The following is a 17,641-nucleotide window of genomic DNA, read 5'->3' as shown; positions in this document are numbered from 1 at the left end:
TTCCAAGGTCTTTGCAATGTTAGAGCTGAAGCCAAAAATGAACTTTTTAAACCACTGCAAGTTAGATTTGTTTCTTAAAACAAAATTTTTGTTTTAAAATTTTGATTTATTGTAATATCGTCTTATAGCTAGAACATGTACCTATTCAATTTTTCTTTATTATTTAGATCAATTCAGGGCCAAATACTTGGTATGTTCTTGTGTTTAAGACCGAGTTATTAATACATATTTTTGCAATTTTTAAAACTTATATCCCATATATCTTTTTAAATATACTTGAGGAGTTAAAAATTGAAAGTGAAATTTTGTAATGACCATGAAAGATTTGTCTATTAGCAGTCTTAAATGTTGTTATTAAAATACATATATTGTGAATTTTGCTTTCTATCTTGTTTGCCTTTGTCTAACGTCACTTGCCCATTTTTTGACTTTTAACATTTTTAATGTCACTTAGTTTTTTGTGTGTCTTTGGTAGTTAGACTCTATTTATACTTTATTTCATTCATACTCTAAGATAGTAATTTAATCTGTTTTTTTTTTTTTTTTTTTTTGCGGTACGCGGGCCTCCCACTGTTGTGGCCTCTCCCATTGCGGAGCACAGGCTCCGGACGTGCAGGCTCAGCGGCCATGGCTCATGGGCCCAGCCGCTCCGCGGCACGTGGGATCCTCCCGGACCGGGGCATGAACCTGCGCCCCCTGCATCGGCAGGCGGACACCCAAGCACTGTGCCACCAGGGAAGCGTTAATCTGTTTTAAATGACATATATCTTTTGCTTATAAATTTGGGGGGCACTTTTAATATCTAATGTCTCTTTGTTTTCTCTGTTTAAGAAAAACAGTATGTTTTCTTTACTTTTATTCTTTTGTAAGATTTATAGTCTCATTTCGACTCTATTTGTTACCCTTATGATTTCTAATTAATTCTCAAATATATATTGGGTTGGCCAAAAATTTCATTCGGGTTTTTCCATGAGATGTTATAGAAAAACCCAAATGAACTTTTTGGCCAATGCAATATTTCTCTGATTGATAGCATCAAATGTGAAACCATGCCATTTGAGTTTAGCATCTTTGAAATAAATCATTTAACTCAGTTTTTTAACTTGCCCAGATTGTTAAGATTTTTAATATACTCTGAAGTTTTAGATTAAGATTACTATAATTTTACTACTGCATACAGTATATATCCTCTTTCTAGAACAAGGCTTCTCAAATTTTTGATTTTAGGGCCCCTCTACATTTTTGAATATTATTGAGAATCCAAAGAGCTAGTTTTTGTTAATGTAGGTTACACCCATTACTATCTACCATATTAGAAAGTTGAACTTTGAACACTTAAATATATTTATTTATTCATTTTAAAATAATAATAATAATGAACTCACTACCTGCTAACGTAAATGACCTATTTTATGAAAAATAACTGTCTTCTAAAATAAACTAAATTAGTGAGATTAGCCACCCTTCACATTTTTGCAAATCTCTTTAATAGCTAGTTCTGTAGAAGACAGCTGGTTTCTCCTATCTGCTTCTGCATTCAATCTACTGTGATACCACAGGCCGTGTATTCTCTGGAAAAATGCACTATACATTTGTGAGAGTATGAGAGAGAAAAAGGGTAAATAACATCTTAGTATTATATGAAAACAGTTTTGACTTTGAGGACACCTGAAAGGGTCTTGCACAAAATCCCAGGGTCCCCAGACCATACTTTGAGAATCACTGTTCTAAAATAATTTTTGAGATGTATTTTTTTTTCTCAAATGAAACTTACAATTTTTAGATGTCAGTATTTTTTTAAATAGACCTTTATTGGAGTATAACTGCTTCACAATACTGTGTTAGCTTCTGTTGTACAATAAAGTGAATCAGCCATATGCATACACATGTCCCCATATCCCCTCCCTCTTGAGCCTCCCTCCCACCCTCCCTATCCCACCCCTCTAGGTCATCTCAAAGCACCGAGCTGATCTCCCTGCTATGCTGCTGCTTCCCACTAGCTATCTATTTTACATTCGGTAGTGTATATATGTCGATGCTACTCTCACTTCCCCCCAGCTTCCCCCTCCGCCCCCACCCCCCGTGTCCTCAAGTCCATTCTCTATGTCTAAGACGTCAGTATGTTAACTGGTTTTAGTGGTGCCTTCCACTTCTTTCATTGATATAACAGAACTTTGCTCATATTGATTTCCTGATTCTCTTATTATAGGGTATCAGCAAATAATTTGTTCCAGACAGTGTGTCAGTAAGAATGGGGTAGATTATTCTATTGGAACAAACATTTCTAAAATCTCAGTGGGTCACCGGCTGCTTAAGGGAACCCTCATCTTGGACTGTCTCTAGTTGATTGAACAGCCGCCATCTGAAATGACAGCCACTGTAGCAGAGAAACAGTGAGCATGGCTCACAGGTGCTGGCTCCAAATTCTTCTGCCAAAGCTACACCCATCAGCCCAAGGAGGCAGGAAGGTGCAACCCTACCTTTGTCCAGAAGTAAAGAAAATAGAGCATTGAAAACCGTGTGACCAACACAGAGGGTGCATGAGTAAAATGTTTTCTGAGCCTCTGCACAGCTATTTTGCCTTCACACATGAATGATTGAACAGGGGGTGTATTTGTTAGGCATTTCCTTTTACTTCTGAATCTACATACACACTCGAATGACTGCTTTAGACATTTAGATGTTTCAAATTTACTTTTCATTTTTCCTTTAGATTTTTTTTTTTTCCAGCTATGTGCTGGGGAAATTCCCTTGTCTTTATCTTATGACCATTTTAATTAAACTTTTGTTTGTTTGTTTGTTTGTTTTGTTTTGTTTTTTTGTGGTACGCAGGCCTCTCACTGTTGTGGCCTCTCCCGTTGCGGAGCACAGGCTCCAGACGCGCAGGCCCAGCGGCCATGGCTCACGGGCCCAGCCGCTCCGCGGCATGTGGGATCCTCCCGGACCAGGGCGCGAACCCATGTCCCCTGCATTGGCAGGCGGACTCTCAACCACTGCACCACCAGGGAAGCCCTAGTTAAACTTAAAAAAAAAAATTTTCAGCAATCACTTTAAATGTCCAGGCCCATTATCTTATTTTCCTGTTTTTTCTTCATGGCATCCTGGATATAATATCTTCTCCACTGTGTATGAAAATTGTTTTTTAGAAACTCTCTTCTGTTCCCTGTAGTATTTCTATTTGTCCTGGAGTCATTTTTGCTCTCTGCTCATCTTGGTTCTGCCCCTTTGTGCTGTTAGTTTCCACAAATATCTGTGGCCTGTTATTGTTTGTTCATTCTTAAGGGTGAGACACTGATAAGCTAGCTTGGAACTGCATTTAATGAGATGGGCTTGAAAACCTGTGGCTTTGTTGGGTAAATCCCAAATGCCCAAAGGTGAGGACCTTTCTTCTGTGTCGTTTACATTTTTCTTAAGAGGAAACCTCTAGTTTCTTGCCTGGATGCAGGAGTTCTGTATGTTGGGGTCAGGAAAGAGTTGGGGAGCACATTGTTTTGTATTTTCTCCTTTCAAACAATCCCTCTCTTTTCATTCTTGCATTTTCTTCCCCACCTCCACTACCTCCCCAGGGGCCTGTAAGACACACTGGGCCCCTCTGTGACCTCTAGGAGCATCCTCCACCAGCAGTAATGATGAATGCTCTGACCACTTTTTCTTTTTCAGACTTTGATTTAAGTTTTTCATCCAATCCTCTTCTCTTTGTCATTGTGACTCTAATTTCTTTACTATCATTCTAGAGCACTCTCCAATGAGAGAGGGGGAAAGCACTTGTTTTCAATCAGCTATCTTTAAGCAAAAACATTTTTTTTCTTTTTTTTTTTTCACACATTACACTTCCCCCTCCCCACATCCTCAAGTCCATTCTCTAGTAGGTCTGTGTCTTTATTCCTGTCTTACCCCTAGGTTCTTCATGACATTTTTTTTTCTTAGATTCCACATATATGTGTTAGCATACAGTATTTGTCTTTCTCTTTCTGACCCACTTCACTCTGCATGGCAGACTCTAGGTCCATCCACCTCACTACAAATAACCCAACTTCGCTTCTTTTTATGGCTGAGTAATATTCCACCGTATACATGCACCACGTCTTCCCCACCCATTCATCCGACGATGGACACCCAGGTTGCCCCTATCTCCTGGCCACTGTAAATAGAGCTGCAATGAACATTTTGGTACATGACTTTTTCCGAACTATGGCCTTCCCAGGGCACATGCCCAGTAGTGGGCAAAAACATTTTTTTAAGGAATTCAGTGAAGGAATGGATTTTATTCTATCCTGATGCATATTTGGAGAATGGGAAGTTCCAATGACCCTTTTATGGTGGGATAAAAAAATCCTGAGTCTTTACAACTTTTAGAAATACAGAGAAGTTTATTAAGACATTATCAGAAGGGGGAACAATTTATCAAGTAAGAATCAGAATTATAAAGTTTTTTGAGTCTCTAAATTACTTCTCACAGGTGTGGCTATGTTTGAAATCCAGAGGTCTTCTATTTCTTCATGTATATAACACTTCCACAGGCAGGTTTAGATATAGAGCAACCTGTCCTAGTTTTGAATATTCACACAAGTCTCTATATTAGACCAAAGAAAAAGACATATTCTCAATATTAATTGAAACTTTATCAGAGGAGTTTCTTTGACCTAATTTTATGATGTGGAATGCCTTTCCTGCCTCTGCAGTTACAGATGGGAGAGGTCTAGCTCCTTTACACCTTCCTGAGATTTATTCTATTTGTTATTAACTAAGAAGACTTGCAGTTCAGTGGTAGATTCTGTAGTATTGTCTCAGTTTGTTTTTTTATTTCTTTGTCTGTAACTTATTTTTTTGTAATGTGTATTCATCAGGGTTCTTCAGAGAAACAGAACCAATAGGCTGTGTGTGTGTGTGTGTGTGTGTGTGTGTGTGTTTGTGTGCGTATAGAGAGAGAGAAAGAGATATTTATTGTAAGGAATTGGCTCACACATTAATGGAGGCCAGCAGGTCCAAAGTCTGCTATGCACCAGCAGGCTAGAGACCCAGCAGTCTCTGAAAGCACTCAGCGGGAGAATTCCTTTTTACTCAGGGAGGCTGGCCTTTTTGTTTTATTCAGGCCTTCAGCTGATTGGATGAGGCCCACCTACATTATGGAGGGCAAACTGCTTACTCAAAGTTCACCAATTTAAAATAAAATGTTAGTCTTATCCCCCAAACCCTCCACGTTGAGACATAAAATTAACCATCTGAGTATCATATAAATTCCTGTAAAGCTTTTACAATTTTAAAATTCAATGTTTTCCAAAGAGAGTTTGGGTGAAAGTCTTTTTACAGTAGTTTTGATTAGCACAGGGTAAACTCTTTCACTTCTATGTACAAACCTTCCTTAAGCCCAGTGTATTCTTCTATTGCACCCTTGATTATTCTCTAAGTAAATAAATTCCATCTATTCTGGTCCTTGCACAAGAACATCATTTTACACACGTTGGCCCTCCATTGAGTGCCTATCATCGAAAAGAGTGCAAATAACAAATGTTGGCTAGGATGTGGAGAAATGGGAACCCTCCTGCACAGTTGATGGGAATGTAAATTGGTGCAACCACAGTGGAAAACAGCATGGAGGTTTCTCAAGAAACTAAAAATAGAACTACCATATGACCTAGCAATTCTACTCTTGGGTATATATCTGAAAAAAACAAAAACACCAATTCAAAAAGATACATGCACCCCAATGTTCCTAGAAGTATTATTTACAATTGCCAATATAAGGAAGCAACCTAAGTGTCCATCAACAGATGAACAGATAAAGAAGATATAGTGTATATGTATACAGTGGAATACTACTCAGCCATAAAAAATGAATGAAATTTTGCCAGTTGCCACAACACGGATGGACTTGGAGGGCACTATACTAAGTGAAATAAGTCAGATAGAGAAAGACAAACACTGGATGATATCACTTATATGTGGAATGTAAAAAAATACAACCAACTAATGAATGTAACAAAAAAGAGGCAGACTCACAGATATAGAGAACAAACTAGTGGTTACCAGTAGGCAGAGAGGGGGAAGGGGGAATTTAGGGGTGACCGACTGGGAGATATAAACTATTGGGTATAACATAGGCTACAAGGATATATTGCATAACATGGGGAATTATAGACAATATTTTGTCATAACTGTAAATGGAGTATAACCTTTAAAAATTGTATAAAATTATATGTAGTAAATATTCATGTAGAAAAAAGAATAGTCATTATAATATATAATTTTGTATATAAAAACATTCAGAAGCTGTAAAAAATAAATAAATAAAATAAAATCTTTTGACCTCCATGGGCCTCTCAGAAACTCAACGTCTACTTTCATATTGTGTCTTTGTTTCTCAGAATGATCACAGGGGACCAGAACCCAGAGGAGCAGAACCCAGAGGAGCAGTTTTTCTATGAGTTCATATTCAGGCTTTTCAAAGAAAATAAGGTGGAGATTGCAAGTGCAATAACAAAGCCGTTTCCTTTCCTCATGGGCCTCCGAGATCGGGGCTTCATCCCTGAGCAGATGTATGAGGTAAGTGAGGAGAATTCCCTCATGATAATCTGCCAAATTTAGGATGCAATGAGCAGGCTAAAGATCCTCCTATGAACAGGGACGTTCGCCATCCTATAAGTTAGGAGGTGAGAGGAGAAGCAGCATCACAGACAACATCCCTTCTTCTGTAGTAAACAGGGGAGGCGCATGGCGATGGAGATGTGGCAACATTGGAATGGCGAGTAGGTAGGGAGCATCTTAGATATTTTGATACAATATGATAACAATAACAAAACTAAAGCAAATAAGTGAGTTGGGCAACATTTCATTACAAAGCCTTCTTATTTTACGCCCTCGAACCTGACGTGATTGAACTCATAGGGAAGTCGTGTCACGGTAGGATAAATTTGGAAGCACATGCTGCTCACTCTCCAAATCGTTTCTTGCACTTTAGACATTTCCAGATACAGAATACAGGTAAAGGTTAACAATGGGCCTTCCTGGGGATACTGAGGACAAGTCTTCTTTCTGTCTTTGTGAATTTTATTTGCCCTTTGGCAACGTTCACAGAAGGGGAGAGTGGTTACATGGTTTCCTGGAGGGAAGGGCAGTGGTTATTGTCTGGTCAACTAAATGGCCTCTCAGTACCAGTAAGGGCCACTCCTGAAGCATCCTGTCCAGGCTCTTAAAGCCCTCGCACAACATTCTACTTTGAACCTACTTTTATTCTTCAAAATTGCTCTCTTAAGTGACCATCAATGTCAGAGAGGCAGGTTAACAAAATAAGAGTCTATTTTTATGATGGAGAATATTTTAGAAGTCATCCAAATATGTGTAACATTCTAATATTTCACCAGAGAACAATTAGTCTATTTATAATCCGAGTCTCCTATAACCCATACACTCAAAGCTACATAATTCACCATTCAATATTTTTAAGCATTTTCAAGAAGCTTGTGCAAATCTGGTCCCGGTGGATAGAGTGATGTATGATGCTCTCAGTGAACTGGAGAAGAAATTTGACAAGACAATTCTGGATGCCCTGTTCAGCAGAGTTAACCTGAAGGCCTATCCTGATTTACTTCATATTTGCAGAAACTTCCAAAATGGTAATTATAACTTTCAACAACTTTTGGGGGTTCAAGTCCACTTCATTCACTGATTCATTCATTCACTCTTCATTATATTTGACAGTTATTATATTGAGTGACTACTACATGGCAGGCAGAGAGAGAATACAATAGAGAAGAAAACACACATGACTTGTGTCCTCATGGAGCTTACACATAGTGGGGGTGACACCTTAGCCAAGTAATCCCACAAATGATTGCTCAGCCAGGACCTGAATTTGGTGCTGAGAAACATAGGATTTGAGTCTCTACTTTTCTGGAGGAAGGCATGAATTATGCCTTTTGTAGGAAAGGAGGTAGCCCTATCCGATACTTGCAGACATGTTCAAAGATGGAAAGATTTTCTTTGTATTAAAAGATTTGTCATTCAATGCAGTCCTGTGCCCGAACAAAGAATGGAGAATTCACAAGAGAAGGCCAGCACATACCCATGCATTGGGGAGGGGGCAGAATGTGAAAGCTACAAAGTAGGAAAGGAACAGTGGACCTGCAGAACCATGTGGTTGAAAAACGGAGCATGGGTGGGAGGGCTTGGAAGCTCGTTCTGGAAAGGGGAGTTGGAGGTGATTTTTGAGGGTCTAACACCCTATGCCAAGGAATTTGAAGTTTATTATTTGGGAAATAAAGATGTAATAAAGGATTTTTAAACAGAGAAAAAGTAAAAGAAGTCAGTATAAAGAATGAGATGTGTTTATTTGTGAAAATTATATCTTGTAAAATAAGAGCTATCTCATTTCTCCAGTGTGATATCTAAGTCAGAAAAAGGAATAAAGGAAATGAAATACCTAGCCACAAATTTCAAGTCAATATTATATTTGTAGCCAGAATATCCCCAGGCCATGGGTAGGAAGGGAATGGCAGTTACCTTTACTGCCCACATCTCAGGGGCTCTGATCCTCTCCCTGTACTGTAGGGATCCCCCTCCCTGGACCCCAGGACCCACATCACATGTGTTAGTTTCCAGGGCTTCCTGTGCTGAGGTCTCCTACACGTGAGGCTTGCTGCTGCCCTCAAGCTGCACTGCCCACTGCCTGGCTCAGCACAGCTGCCCACCTGCCCCCAGGGGAGGCTGCCGCTGGTGCCTCCCAGACCCTTTTGTCAGTGGCCCAGAGCCAAGATGCTGGTAAGAGGGGTCAGAGAAGCCTCCTGTCCCCCATCATTGAAATGCCTGCAACTGTAACACAAATGTACCTCCTGGGGGCAATACCCACTGAGGGGTCAGGACAGTAGGGAGATGCTTTTTCCATCCCCAGGACATGTTGACTTCATGCCTAGGCCTCCTTATGTTCTCTAAACCTCTCACCCACATAACATTTACCCCCATGTCCTCTTCCAAAGTTGGCCTGGGCATGAAGTCAACGTGTCTTGGGGACGGAAAAAGCATCTCCCTACTGTCCTGACCCCTCAGTGCAGTTGTGTTAGTATTCACTTCCCATCTGTGCCTTTCAGAAAATTTTCATTTCCTGTCTGTGTCTTTCACAACGTGTCTTTCCTTGTTTTCTGGATTTCTCCCCACCCGTCCTACCCCAGGGAAGTACTAGTTCCTCTTCACTGTATGTCTCTTTATAACAGGTCTTCTTCCCTGACCCAAGGTCTTTTTTCCTTCCTTCCTTCCTTCCTTCCTTCCTTCCTTCCTTCCTTCCTTCCTTCCTTCCTTCCCTCCTTCCTTCCTTCCTTCTTCTCTCCCTCCTTTCCTTCCTTCCTTCTAAATCTCAATTTTCGAAAGATGTTAGGGCTTTTCTTCTATAATGTAGGTGTATTTCTCTAGAAATATTACCTTTCTCCTGAAGAAATCCCTCTGCTTCTTCCCTGGTCTTAGTTGCACATAGAATTTACAAAACACATTCCATGTGTATTATTTATTTTAAATTGGCTTTCACTGTTTTCTCATCATTTTAAAGGGGGTTGACCACTACTTACAACTTTTCCACTGTCCATTCTTTTTGTTTGTTTTTTAACATCTTTGTTAGAGTATAATTGCTTTACAATGGTGTGTTAGTTTCTGCTTTATAACAAAATGAATCAGTTATGCATATACAGATGTTCCCATATCTCTTCCCTCTTACATCTCCCTCCCTCCCACCCTCCCTATCCCACCCCTCTAGGTGGTCACAAAGCACCGAGCTGATCTCCATGTGCTATGCAGCTGCTTCCCACTAGCTATGTATTTTATGTTTGGTAGTGTATATATGTCCATGCCACTCTCTCACTTTGTCCCAGCTTACCCTTCCCCCTCCCCATATCCTCAAGTCCATTCTCTAGTAGGTCTGCATCTTTATTCACATCTTGCCCCTGGGTTCTTCTGACCATTTTTTTTTCTTTTTTTAGATTCCATATATATGTGTTAGCATATGGTATTTGTTTTTCTCTTTCTGACTTACTTCACTCTGTATGACAGTCTCTAGGTCCATCCACCTCACTACAAATAACTCAGTTTCGTTTCTTTTTATGGCTGAGTAATATTCCATTGTATATATGTGCCACATCTTCTTTATCCATTCATCTGTTGATGGACACTTAGGTTGCCTACATGTCCTGGCTATTGTAAACAGAGCTGCAATGAACATTTTGGTACATGACTCTTTTTGAATGATAGTTTTCTCAGGTTATATGCCCAGTAGTGGGATTGCTGGGTCATATAGTAGTTCTATTGTTAGTTTTTTAAGGAACCTCCATAGTGGCTATATCAATCTACATTCCCACCAACAGTGCAAGAGGGTTCCCTTTTCTCCACACCCTCTCCAGCATTTATTCTTTGTAGATTTTTTGATGATGGCCATTCTGACTGGTGTGAGATGATATCTCATTGTAGTTTTGATTTGCATTTCTCTAATGATTAATTATGTTGACCATCCTTTCATGTGTTTGTTGGCAATCTGTATATCTTCTTTGAAGAAATGTCTATTTAGGTCTTCTGCCCATTTTTGGAGGGTTGTTTGTTTTTTTAATATTGAGCTGCATGAGTTGCTTGTATGTTTTGGAGATTAATCCTTTGTCAGTTGCTTCATTTGCAAATATTTTCTCCCATTCTGAGGGTTGTCTTTTCATCTTGTTTATGGTTTCCTTTGCTGGGCAAAAGCTTTTAAGTTTCATTAGGTCCCATTTGTTTATTTTTGGTTTTATTTCCATTTCTCTAGCAGGTGAGTCAAAAAGAATCTTGCTGTGATTTATGTCATAGAGTGTTCTGCCTATGTTTTCCTCTAAGAGTTTGACGGTGTCTGGCCTTACATTTAGGTCTTTAATCCATTTTGAGTTTATTTTTGTGTATGGTGTTAGGGAGTATTCTAATTTCATTCTTTTATATGTAGCTGTCCAGTTTTCCCAGCACCACTTATTGAAGAGGCTGTCTTTTCTCCATTATATATTCTTGCCTCCTTTATCAAAGAGAAGGTGACCATATGTGCATGGGTTTTTCTCTGGGCTTTCTATCCTGTTCCATTGATCTATACTTCTGTTTTTATGCCGGTACCATACTCTCTTGATTACTGTAGCTTTGTAGTATAGTCTGAAGTCAGGGAGCCTGATTCCTCCAGCTCTGTTTTCCTTTCTCAATATCGCTTTGGCTATTCGGGGTCTTTTGTGTTTCCATACAAATTGTGAGATTTTCTGTTCTAGTTCTGTGAAAAATGCCAGTGGTAGTTATATAGGGATTGCACTGAATCTGTAGATTGCTTTGGGTAGTAGAGCCATTTTCACAATGTTGATTCTTCCAATCCAAGGACATGGTATATCTCTTCATCTATTTGTATCATCTTTAATTTCTTTCATCAGTGTCTTATAAATTTCTGCATATGGATCTTTTGTCTCCTTAGGTAGGTTTATTCCTAGGTATTTTATTCTTTTTGTTGCAACGGTAAATGGGAGTGTTTTATTAATTTCACTTTCAGATTTTTCATCATTAGTGTATAGGAATGCAAGAGATTTCTGTGCATTAATTTTGTATCCTGCTACTTTACCAAATTCATTGATTAGCTCTAGTATTTTTCTGATAGCATCTTTAGGATTCTCTATATATAGTATCATGTCATCTGCAAACAGTGACGGCTTTACTTCTTCTTTTCCAATTTGGATTCCTTTATTTCTTTTTCTTCTCTGATTACTGTGGCTAAAACTTCCAAAACTATGTTGAATAATAGTGGTGAGAGTGGGCAGTCTTGTCTTGTTCCTGATCTTAGTGGAAATGGTTTCAGTTTTTCACCATTGAGGACAATGTTGGCTGTGGGTTTGTCATATATGGCCTTTATTATGTTGAGGTAAGTTCCCTCTATGCCTACTTTCTGGAGGGTTTTTGTCATAAATGGGTGTTGAATTTTGTCGAAAGCTTTCTCTATATCTATTGCGATGATCATATGGTTTTTCTCCTTCATATGTCCATTCTTTTTTAAAACTTGAGAGGTACATTCGATGTGGGACAGCTGTTAGATTCCAGGAGCAACGTCAAGCCACAGGTCACGTGAGACCCACTGAAGTCCAGGGTTCCCTGAGGACTGGATGGTTCCAGCCTTCCTGGATGTGTAACTATGAGATGCAGCTCTTGGTCACTGTCTGGGATCTCTAATTGCCTTTCCTTTCTCTTCTCAGTGATTCGTGAAAACTTCCATTACCAAACCGTTGGTGAAGGAGAGACAAAGGAGACACTTAGCTTACAATTAAACCATGAACAAGGTAATTCTGACTTGATAGAAGCTTGCTGTCTCATCTACTAAGAGGAAAGGAGATCATGGATCAGGGGACTGAGCTCCTGGGTGGAGAGTGCACCCTGGAGAAGGGATGCAGCAGGAGATGGGGAAGCCAGAGCAGTGGTGTGTTGTATGGGCTCCCAATTAACCAGCCAGATCTGGAATTCAAGAATATTGCTAGGCAGATGTGATAACTAATAAGATGGAACATGAACCCAAGAGAGAAGATCTCACTGCAACCATGAGGCAGAATTAAGGGGGAGGACTCACAGCAGTAATTGTGAGCCAGGAATTCAGTGGATCTGGGAAGGAGTAAGGGTTTGTGACAAGTCCAAAGAAGAAGCCTTTGATGTGTCAAAGGGAGGAACAGTTGTAAACAGCACTCATAATAAAAGAAAAGAGAGGAAGAGAGTGAGCAGTAATTGTGTGGAGGGTGTGGAAGAGATGGTGTTCTGTAGAAAAGAAGGAAAGGAGAAGGGAAGGAGTAAAAAGGGGGGAAGAGAACAAAGGGCAGTAATAACTCTGACTATGACAATAGTCACAACGCATAACATTCACAGATCACTAGACGTAAGGTCAGCGCTTCATGTGCATCAACGTGTTTAATGCTCACATATGCCTTATTTACTTTTGTAACCAGGGTGCACCGTTTCTAGCTTTTAATCATCTTTTCATTCATATTATTACTAATAATTAATCATTAAATTCTAACACATAAGACATTAATTGAAAATTATGATTTCTTGCTAAGTTACTATACCCAGGTATCACTTTACCAGTAGCATCTCACTTAATTCTCATAACAATCCTGTCATAAGGGTTTTGTTATTCCCATTTTTCAGGAGAAAAAACTGAGGTGTGAAGATAGTTAGTGATTCAGTGAGTGAAACAGCCTTCAAGCCCAAGAAAATGTCTCCATCCTTAAGCCAAATGGTCTACAATAAATTTAGTTGTTTGTTAAATGTTGATTTTTTTTCCTTGGAAATGACAAATGTAAGAAAAAGCCATAAGAATGGCCTTGCAGAATGCCATTAATATGTATCCTTAATTTGGATTTATACCTCAGATATTATATATTTTAGAGATGTATTAATACATTTATGTAACATTCAGATGTATTTTAATAATAATACTTATTCTTTTTAATAAAGACAAATAGCTAAAAGTATAAAATGTATATTAGAAAGTACAAAGTGTATCAAAAATATATTTAGAGATTCATCTACCACTGAGAATAGCGGGAATGAGAATGAGGTGGTGGAAGGATTCGTAATAGTTATTAGTAAAGAATAGAGGTTCATTATGAAAGGAAGGGGAAACAAATCCTTCAACATTCCTAATGTGATCTAGGTGACACCCTACCTAGAGCATATCAGTGATGGATGCAGACGAGTATAAGGGAAGAAGATTTATCTCGTGACCCAAATGGTACAATAAAAATCCAGGAAATGATGAATGAATGTGCCTGAGAATCTGAACAAGCAGTAAGGTTGACTGACAGTCCAATATTTGCCTGGATGACTGACTCTGAGTATGGTAGCACATACAGGGAGGGAGGAAGGGAGATGTGATGTGTTCATAATTCAGAAAGGATGCCCCAGGGAGCTCCAAGGGACCCTGCTCCTCTCCTCAAGGGAAAGAGGAGTAGATCAGAGTTTAGGGTGAGGAGTCATTTACTTACCAAGAAAGCGTATCTGGTGTTTGTGGTAAATGGGAGAGGTAAAAAAACCACAAAGAGACAGAGAGGGTAGGACACTGGAATAGCATAGGTATAAAGGGTATAAAGAGTTGGAAGAGAAAAACTAGAGAGACAAAGGGGGAAGAGCCAGAAGCCTCACTGAGGAAGAGAGAGGCAGAAATACAAGGTGACAGGAGTGGCCAAGGAGAGAGACGCCATCAGAAACAAGAATGCACAATCCTTCATCGGGGAGACACAGTGTTGGGAAGAGGACTGTAAGTACAAATGTGAGAAATGAAGAGAAGTAGAATGGATTGTAAAAAGATGGAAAATAAGGCAGAGCAAACATAGAAAAAATTAACCTCCCCTCCTGCTTCACACTATCCACAAAATATAATTCAAGTTGGATCACAAATCTAAAAGTTAAGGCTAAAATGATAAAGCTTCTAAAAGAAAACACAGGAGCATATCCTTGCAAATTTAGGGTTGACAAAAATTTGTTACATAGGACAGCAAAAGCATAGACCATAAAAGAAAAACTTGGTAAATAGCACTTCATCAAAATTAAAAACTACTAATCCAAAGACACCATTAAGAAAAGGAAAAGGCAAGTCATAGACTGGGAGAAAATATTTGCAATACATATATCTGACAAAGGATTGTACCTGGAATGTATTAAGAACTCCTACAAAAGAATAATAAAAAGACACACCACTAATTTAAAAAATGGACAAAAGACTTGAACAGACACTTCACTCAGAAGACATAAAATGACCAATAAGAACATAAACAAAGTATATATCATCATTAGTCATTGGGGAAATGCAAATTTCATTAGTCATTGGGGAAAAGCCACAACGAGCTACCATTCAGTTACTAGAATTGCTAAAATTAAAAATACAACACCAAATGCTGCTGAGACTATGGAACAATTAGAACTCCTTTATATACATTGCTAGTTGGACTATGAAGTGATAGATATAACCACTTTGGAAAACTAGCAGTTTCCTATGAAGTTAAATATAACCCACGACCCAGAAGTCCTACTCCTAAGTATCTTCTCATAAGGAATGAAAACATATGTTCACACAAATATTTGTACAACAATGTTTATAGTAGCTTTATTCCAAATAGCTAAAATCTGGCACCAATTCAAATTCTCATCAATAAGAGAAAATAAACGGTGATATATTTATAGAATGGAATACTATTCAGCAATATAACGAATGAACTACTGGTATATGTAACCACATGGATGAATCTCAGAAACATTATGTTGAGAAAAAGAAGCCAGTCACAGGAGTATGTACTATGTGATCCTATTGATGTGAGCATCAGTACAGACAAGTATAGTACCAGAAAGGAAGGACTTGTTAATGGTGATAGAAATCAAAACAGTGGTTGCTTATAGTGGTTGGAAACTGAATGGCATGGTGGAAATGTTCCAAATCTTGACTGTGATGTTGGTCACAGAGCTGTTTTACACTTAAGGTATGTGCATCTCAATGAAAAAGAGGCAAGCAAGGCTCTGCTGGGCCTCAGATAGGGTCCTTGGAACTTGAACATCATCAGAGTTCATCTTGAGCACACAGATGTCTCTTCTCTGGATACTGTCTGAGTTCTGTCTTTTTCTTATCGCTCTCTTTAGTGTCCTTGGAACAGTCACCTCTCCAAATGAACAATGTAATAAGGTTAGAAGATGTACCCAGCTTACTGCCATATAACAGACAAGGTAACAATCATTTAATTTATCAATTCCATATTAAATCTTTGTTTACTTGTCTTCATGGAAGCAAAGCCTACCTTTGGTCTCCTATCCTAGGCCTCTGCTAGCCCCCACTTCTCCTACCTGCCCCCTTCTTCTCCTACCTGCTCACATATGCAACAGAGACAGTGAGAAAAGGAATCTGAACTCCTGAGTAGATGGAGCATCCATTGATGGGGAATATAAAAAGAGAAAATTGAAAAGGTAGATAGGGTGTAATATGTGACAAATTACATGAATGGATCCAGTTTTCTAAAATCCCACTCTTCCAGGTTGAGATAGGGGATAATTTTCAATTAATTTCACAGAACAACTAAGAGGAACTTGGAAACATCATGGCATATCAGGTTCACGCGGGAGAACTGGCCAGTTGGAGGTCCCTGGTACTGTAGTCAGAGTCCAAGAGGAGAGTTTTGGAGATGATGAGAGGGGAGAACCTGGAGGATGAAATCACACAGAGAGACAAAAGTTGAATAGTGTTGGGAGACAGAGGTCAAAATAAAGTGGGAGAAACAGATGGAATGGGAGCAAGTGTAAGACACCGCAGAGAAGAGATAAACTGAAAAATTTCTCAAGAAACAGAGATAAAAGTTGAGAGCGAAAAGTATGGAAAGGGCAAGACCGAGAGGAAAATAAATACTAAGAATTGGGAAAAGTCAGGCAGACGTACAAAGGCAACTATGAGGAGAAAGAGTTGAAGGAGAATGGATGGAAAACAGGTTGAGAGTGAAAAGACAATAAAAGAGAGAGGAGCAGATCGGGACATTGTAGGCTTGAGGTAAGAGCACTGTATATAAGCAACTTTGGGCACAAGTGTTGGCAACATTAGCTGTGAGTTTTCAGATTAAACTGTCCTTAACCATCGAAGTGGCACTTGTAAAATACTCACATTGCAATAGTCCTCTCCCTGAATATTCCAGTGATTCCTGTGACCAAATCGCCACCCTAGATTGCCTTCAGAGTACCTTTATCCGTGGACTCAAAGACCACGGTCTGCTAGATATCTACACATGAATTCTTTCAAGAACTTTTAACTTGGCATTTCAGAGCTAAAAGTAGTGTCTTCATCACTGAAGCTAGATCTAAACTCCTCTTCAGCATTCATGTTTCAGTGATGGATCCTTATTATCTCACAGGTTTTCAAGTTGGAAGTCTAGGCGTCACCGTGACTGCTCTTGCCCTCAAATAAATGCCTGTTACTCATCCAGTATAGTCATTTCTCTTCCAGAATATCTCCAAGCTGTCCATCTGTCACACCCCGAAGTCTTCAGACCTCTGCCATGGGTCTCAAAGCAACAGTCTTCTGTTCATGACCTTCCTCTAATCTTGCTTCCAACAAATGTGTTATTTGCACTTCAACTACATGGGACATTTGAAAATGAAAATTAGATTGTGTTATGTTCCAACATACTTTCTTAATACACTAAGGATTAAATAAATGTTTCTCTGAGTGGCATCCAAGATTACCCATGATAAGCCCCGTATCGATTTTCCCAGCCTCATCACCTGCCTCCTGCACTATTAATTCAATATAGTATAAACTTTTTCCCCCAATAATTTTATTTTTAAAATTTGTATTTTATTTTATTTTTTAAAATTTTACTGTAATATAGTTGATTTACAATGTTGTGTTAGTTTCAAGTGTACAGCAAAGTGATTCAGTTATACATATATGTTCATATATATGTATATATATTCTTTTTTTACATTCTCTTCCATTATACATTATTACAAGATATTACGTATAGTTCCCTGTACTATACAGTAGGTCCTTGTTGGACCTTTTTTTAATACATAGTAGTGTGTATATGTTAATCCTAAACTCCTAATTTATCCCTCCCCCACCTCTCCTTTGGTAACCATATGTTTGTTTTCTATGTCTGTG

The 17,641-nt window shown here is 38.9% G+C and overlaps 1 protein-coding gene across 8 annotated transcripts in view; it reads left to right on the top strand.

Moving 5' to 3' along the window:
* SP140 (SP140 nuclear body protein) overlaps positions 1–17,641 on the top strand; it is a 76,008-nt gene that overhangs the window by 8,750 nt on the left and 49,617 nt on the right. For 5 of the 8 annotated variants that reach the window (XM_089916246.1, XM_089916241.1, XM_089916244.1 and 2 more), the window contains exons 3-6: positions 6,366–6,543; positions 7,445–7,613; positions 12,216–12,299; positions 15,640–15,723. In XM_089916246.1, coding sequence (XP_089772372.1) covers positions 6,366–6,543; positions 7,445–7,613; positions 12,216–12,299; positions 15,640–15,723 — 515 coding nt within the window. Of the gene's footprint in view, positions 1–601; positions 6,544–7,444; positions 7,614–12,215; positions 12,300–15,639; positions 15,724–17,641 lie in introns of all 8 variants that reach the window. The other 3 variants (XM_089916247.1, XM_089916245.1, XM_089916242.1) reach the window with 2 other exon arrangements.

Source organism: Delphinapterus leucas, chromosome 8, assembly GCF_059928025.1.
Source record: "Delphinapterus leucas isolate spDelLeu-1000000601 "Yukka" chromosome 8, BTC_Dleu_Yukka2, whole genome shotgun sequence".
Classification (NCBI taxonomy): domain Eukaryota; kingdom Metazoa; phylum Chordata; class Mammalia; order Artiodactyla; family Monodontidae; genus Delphinapterus; species Delphinapterus leucas.
This window is presented reverse-complemented; position numbering and strand designations above follow the sequence as displayed.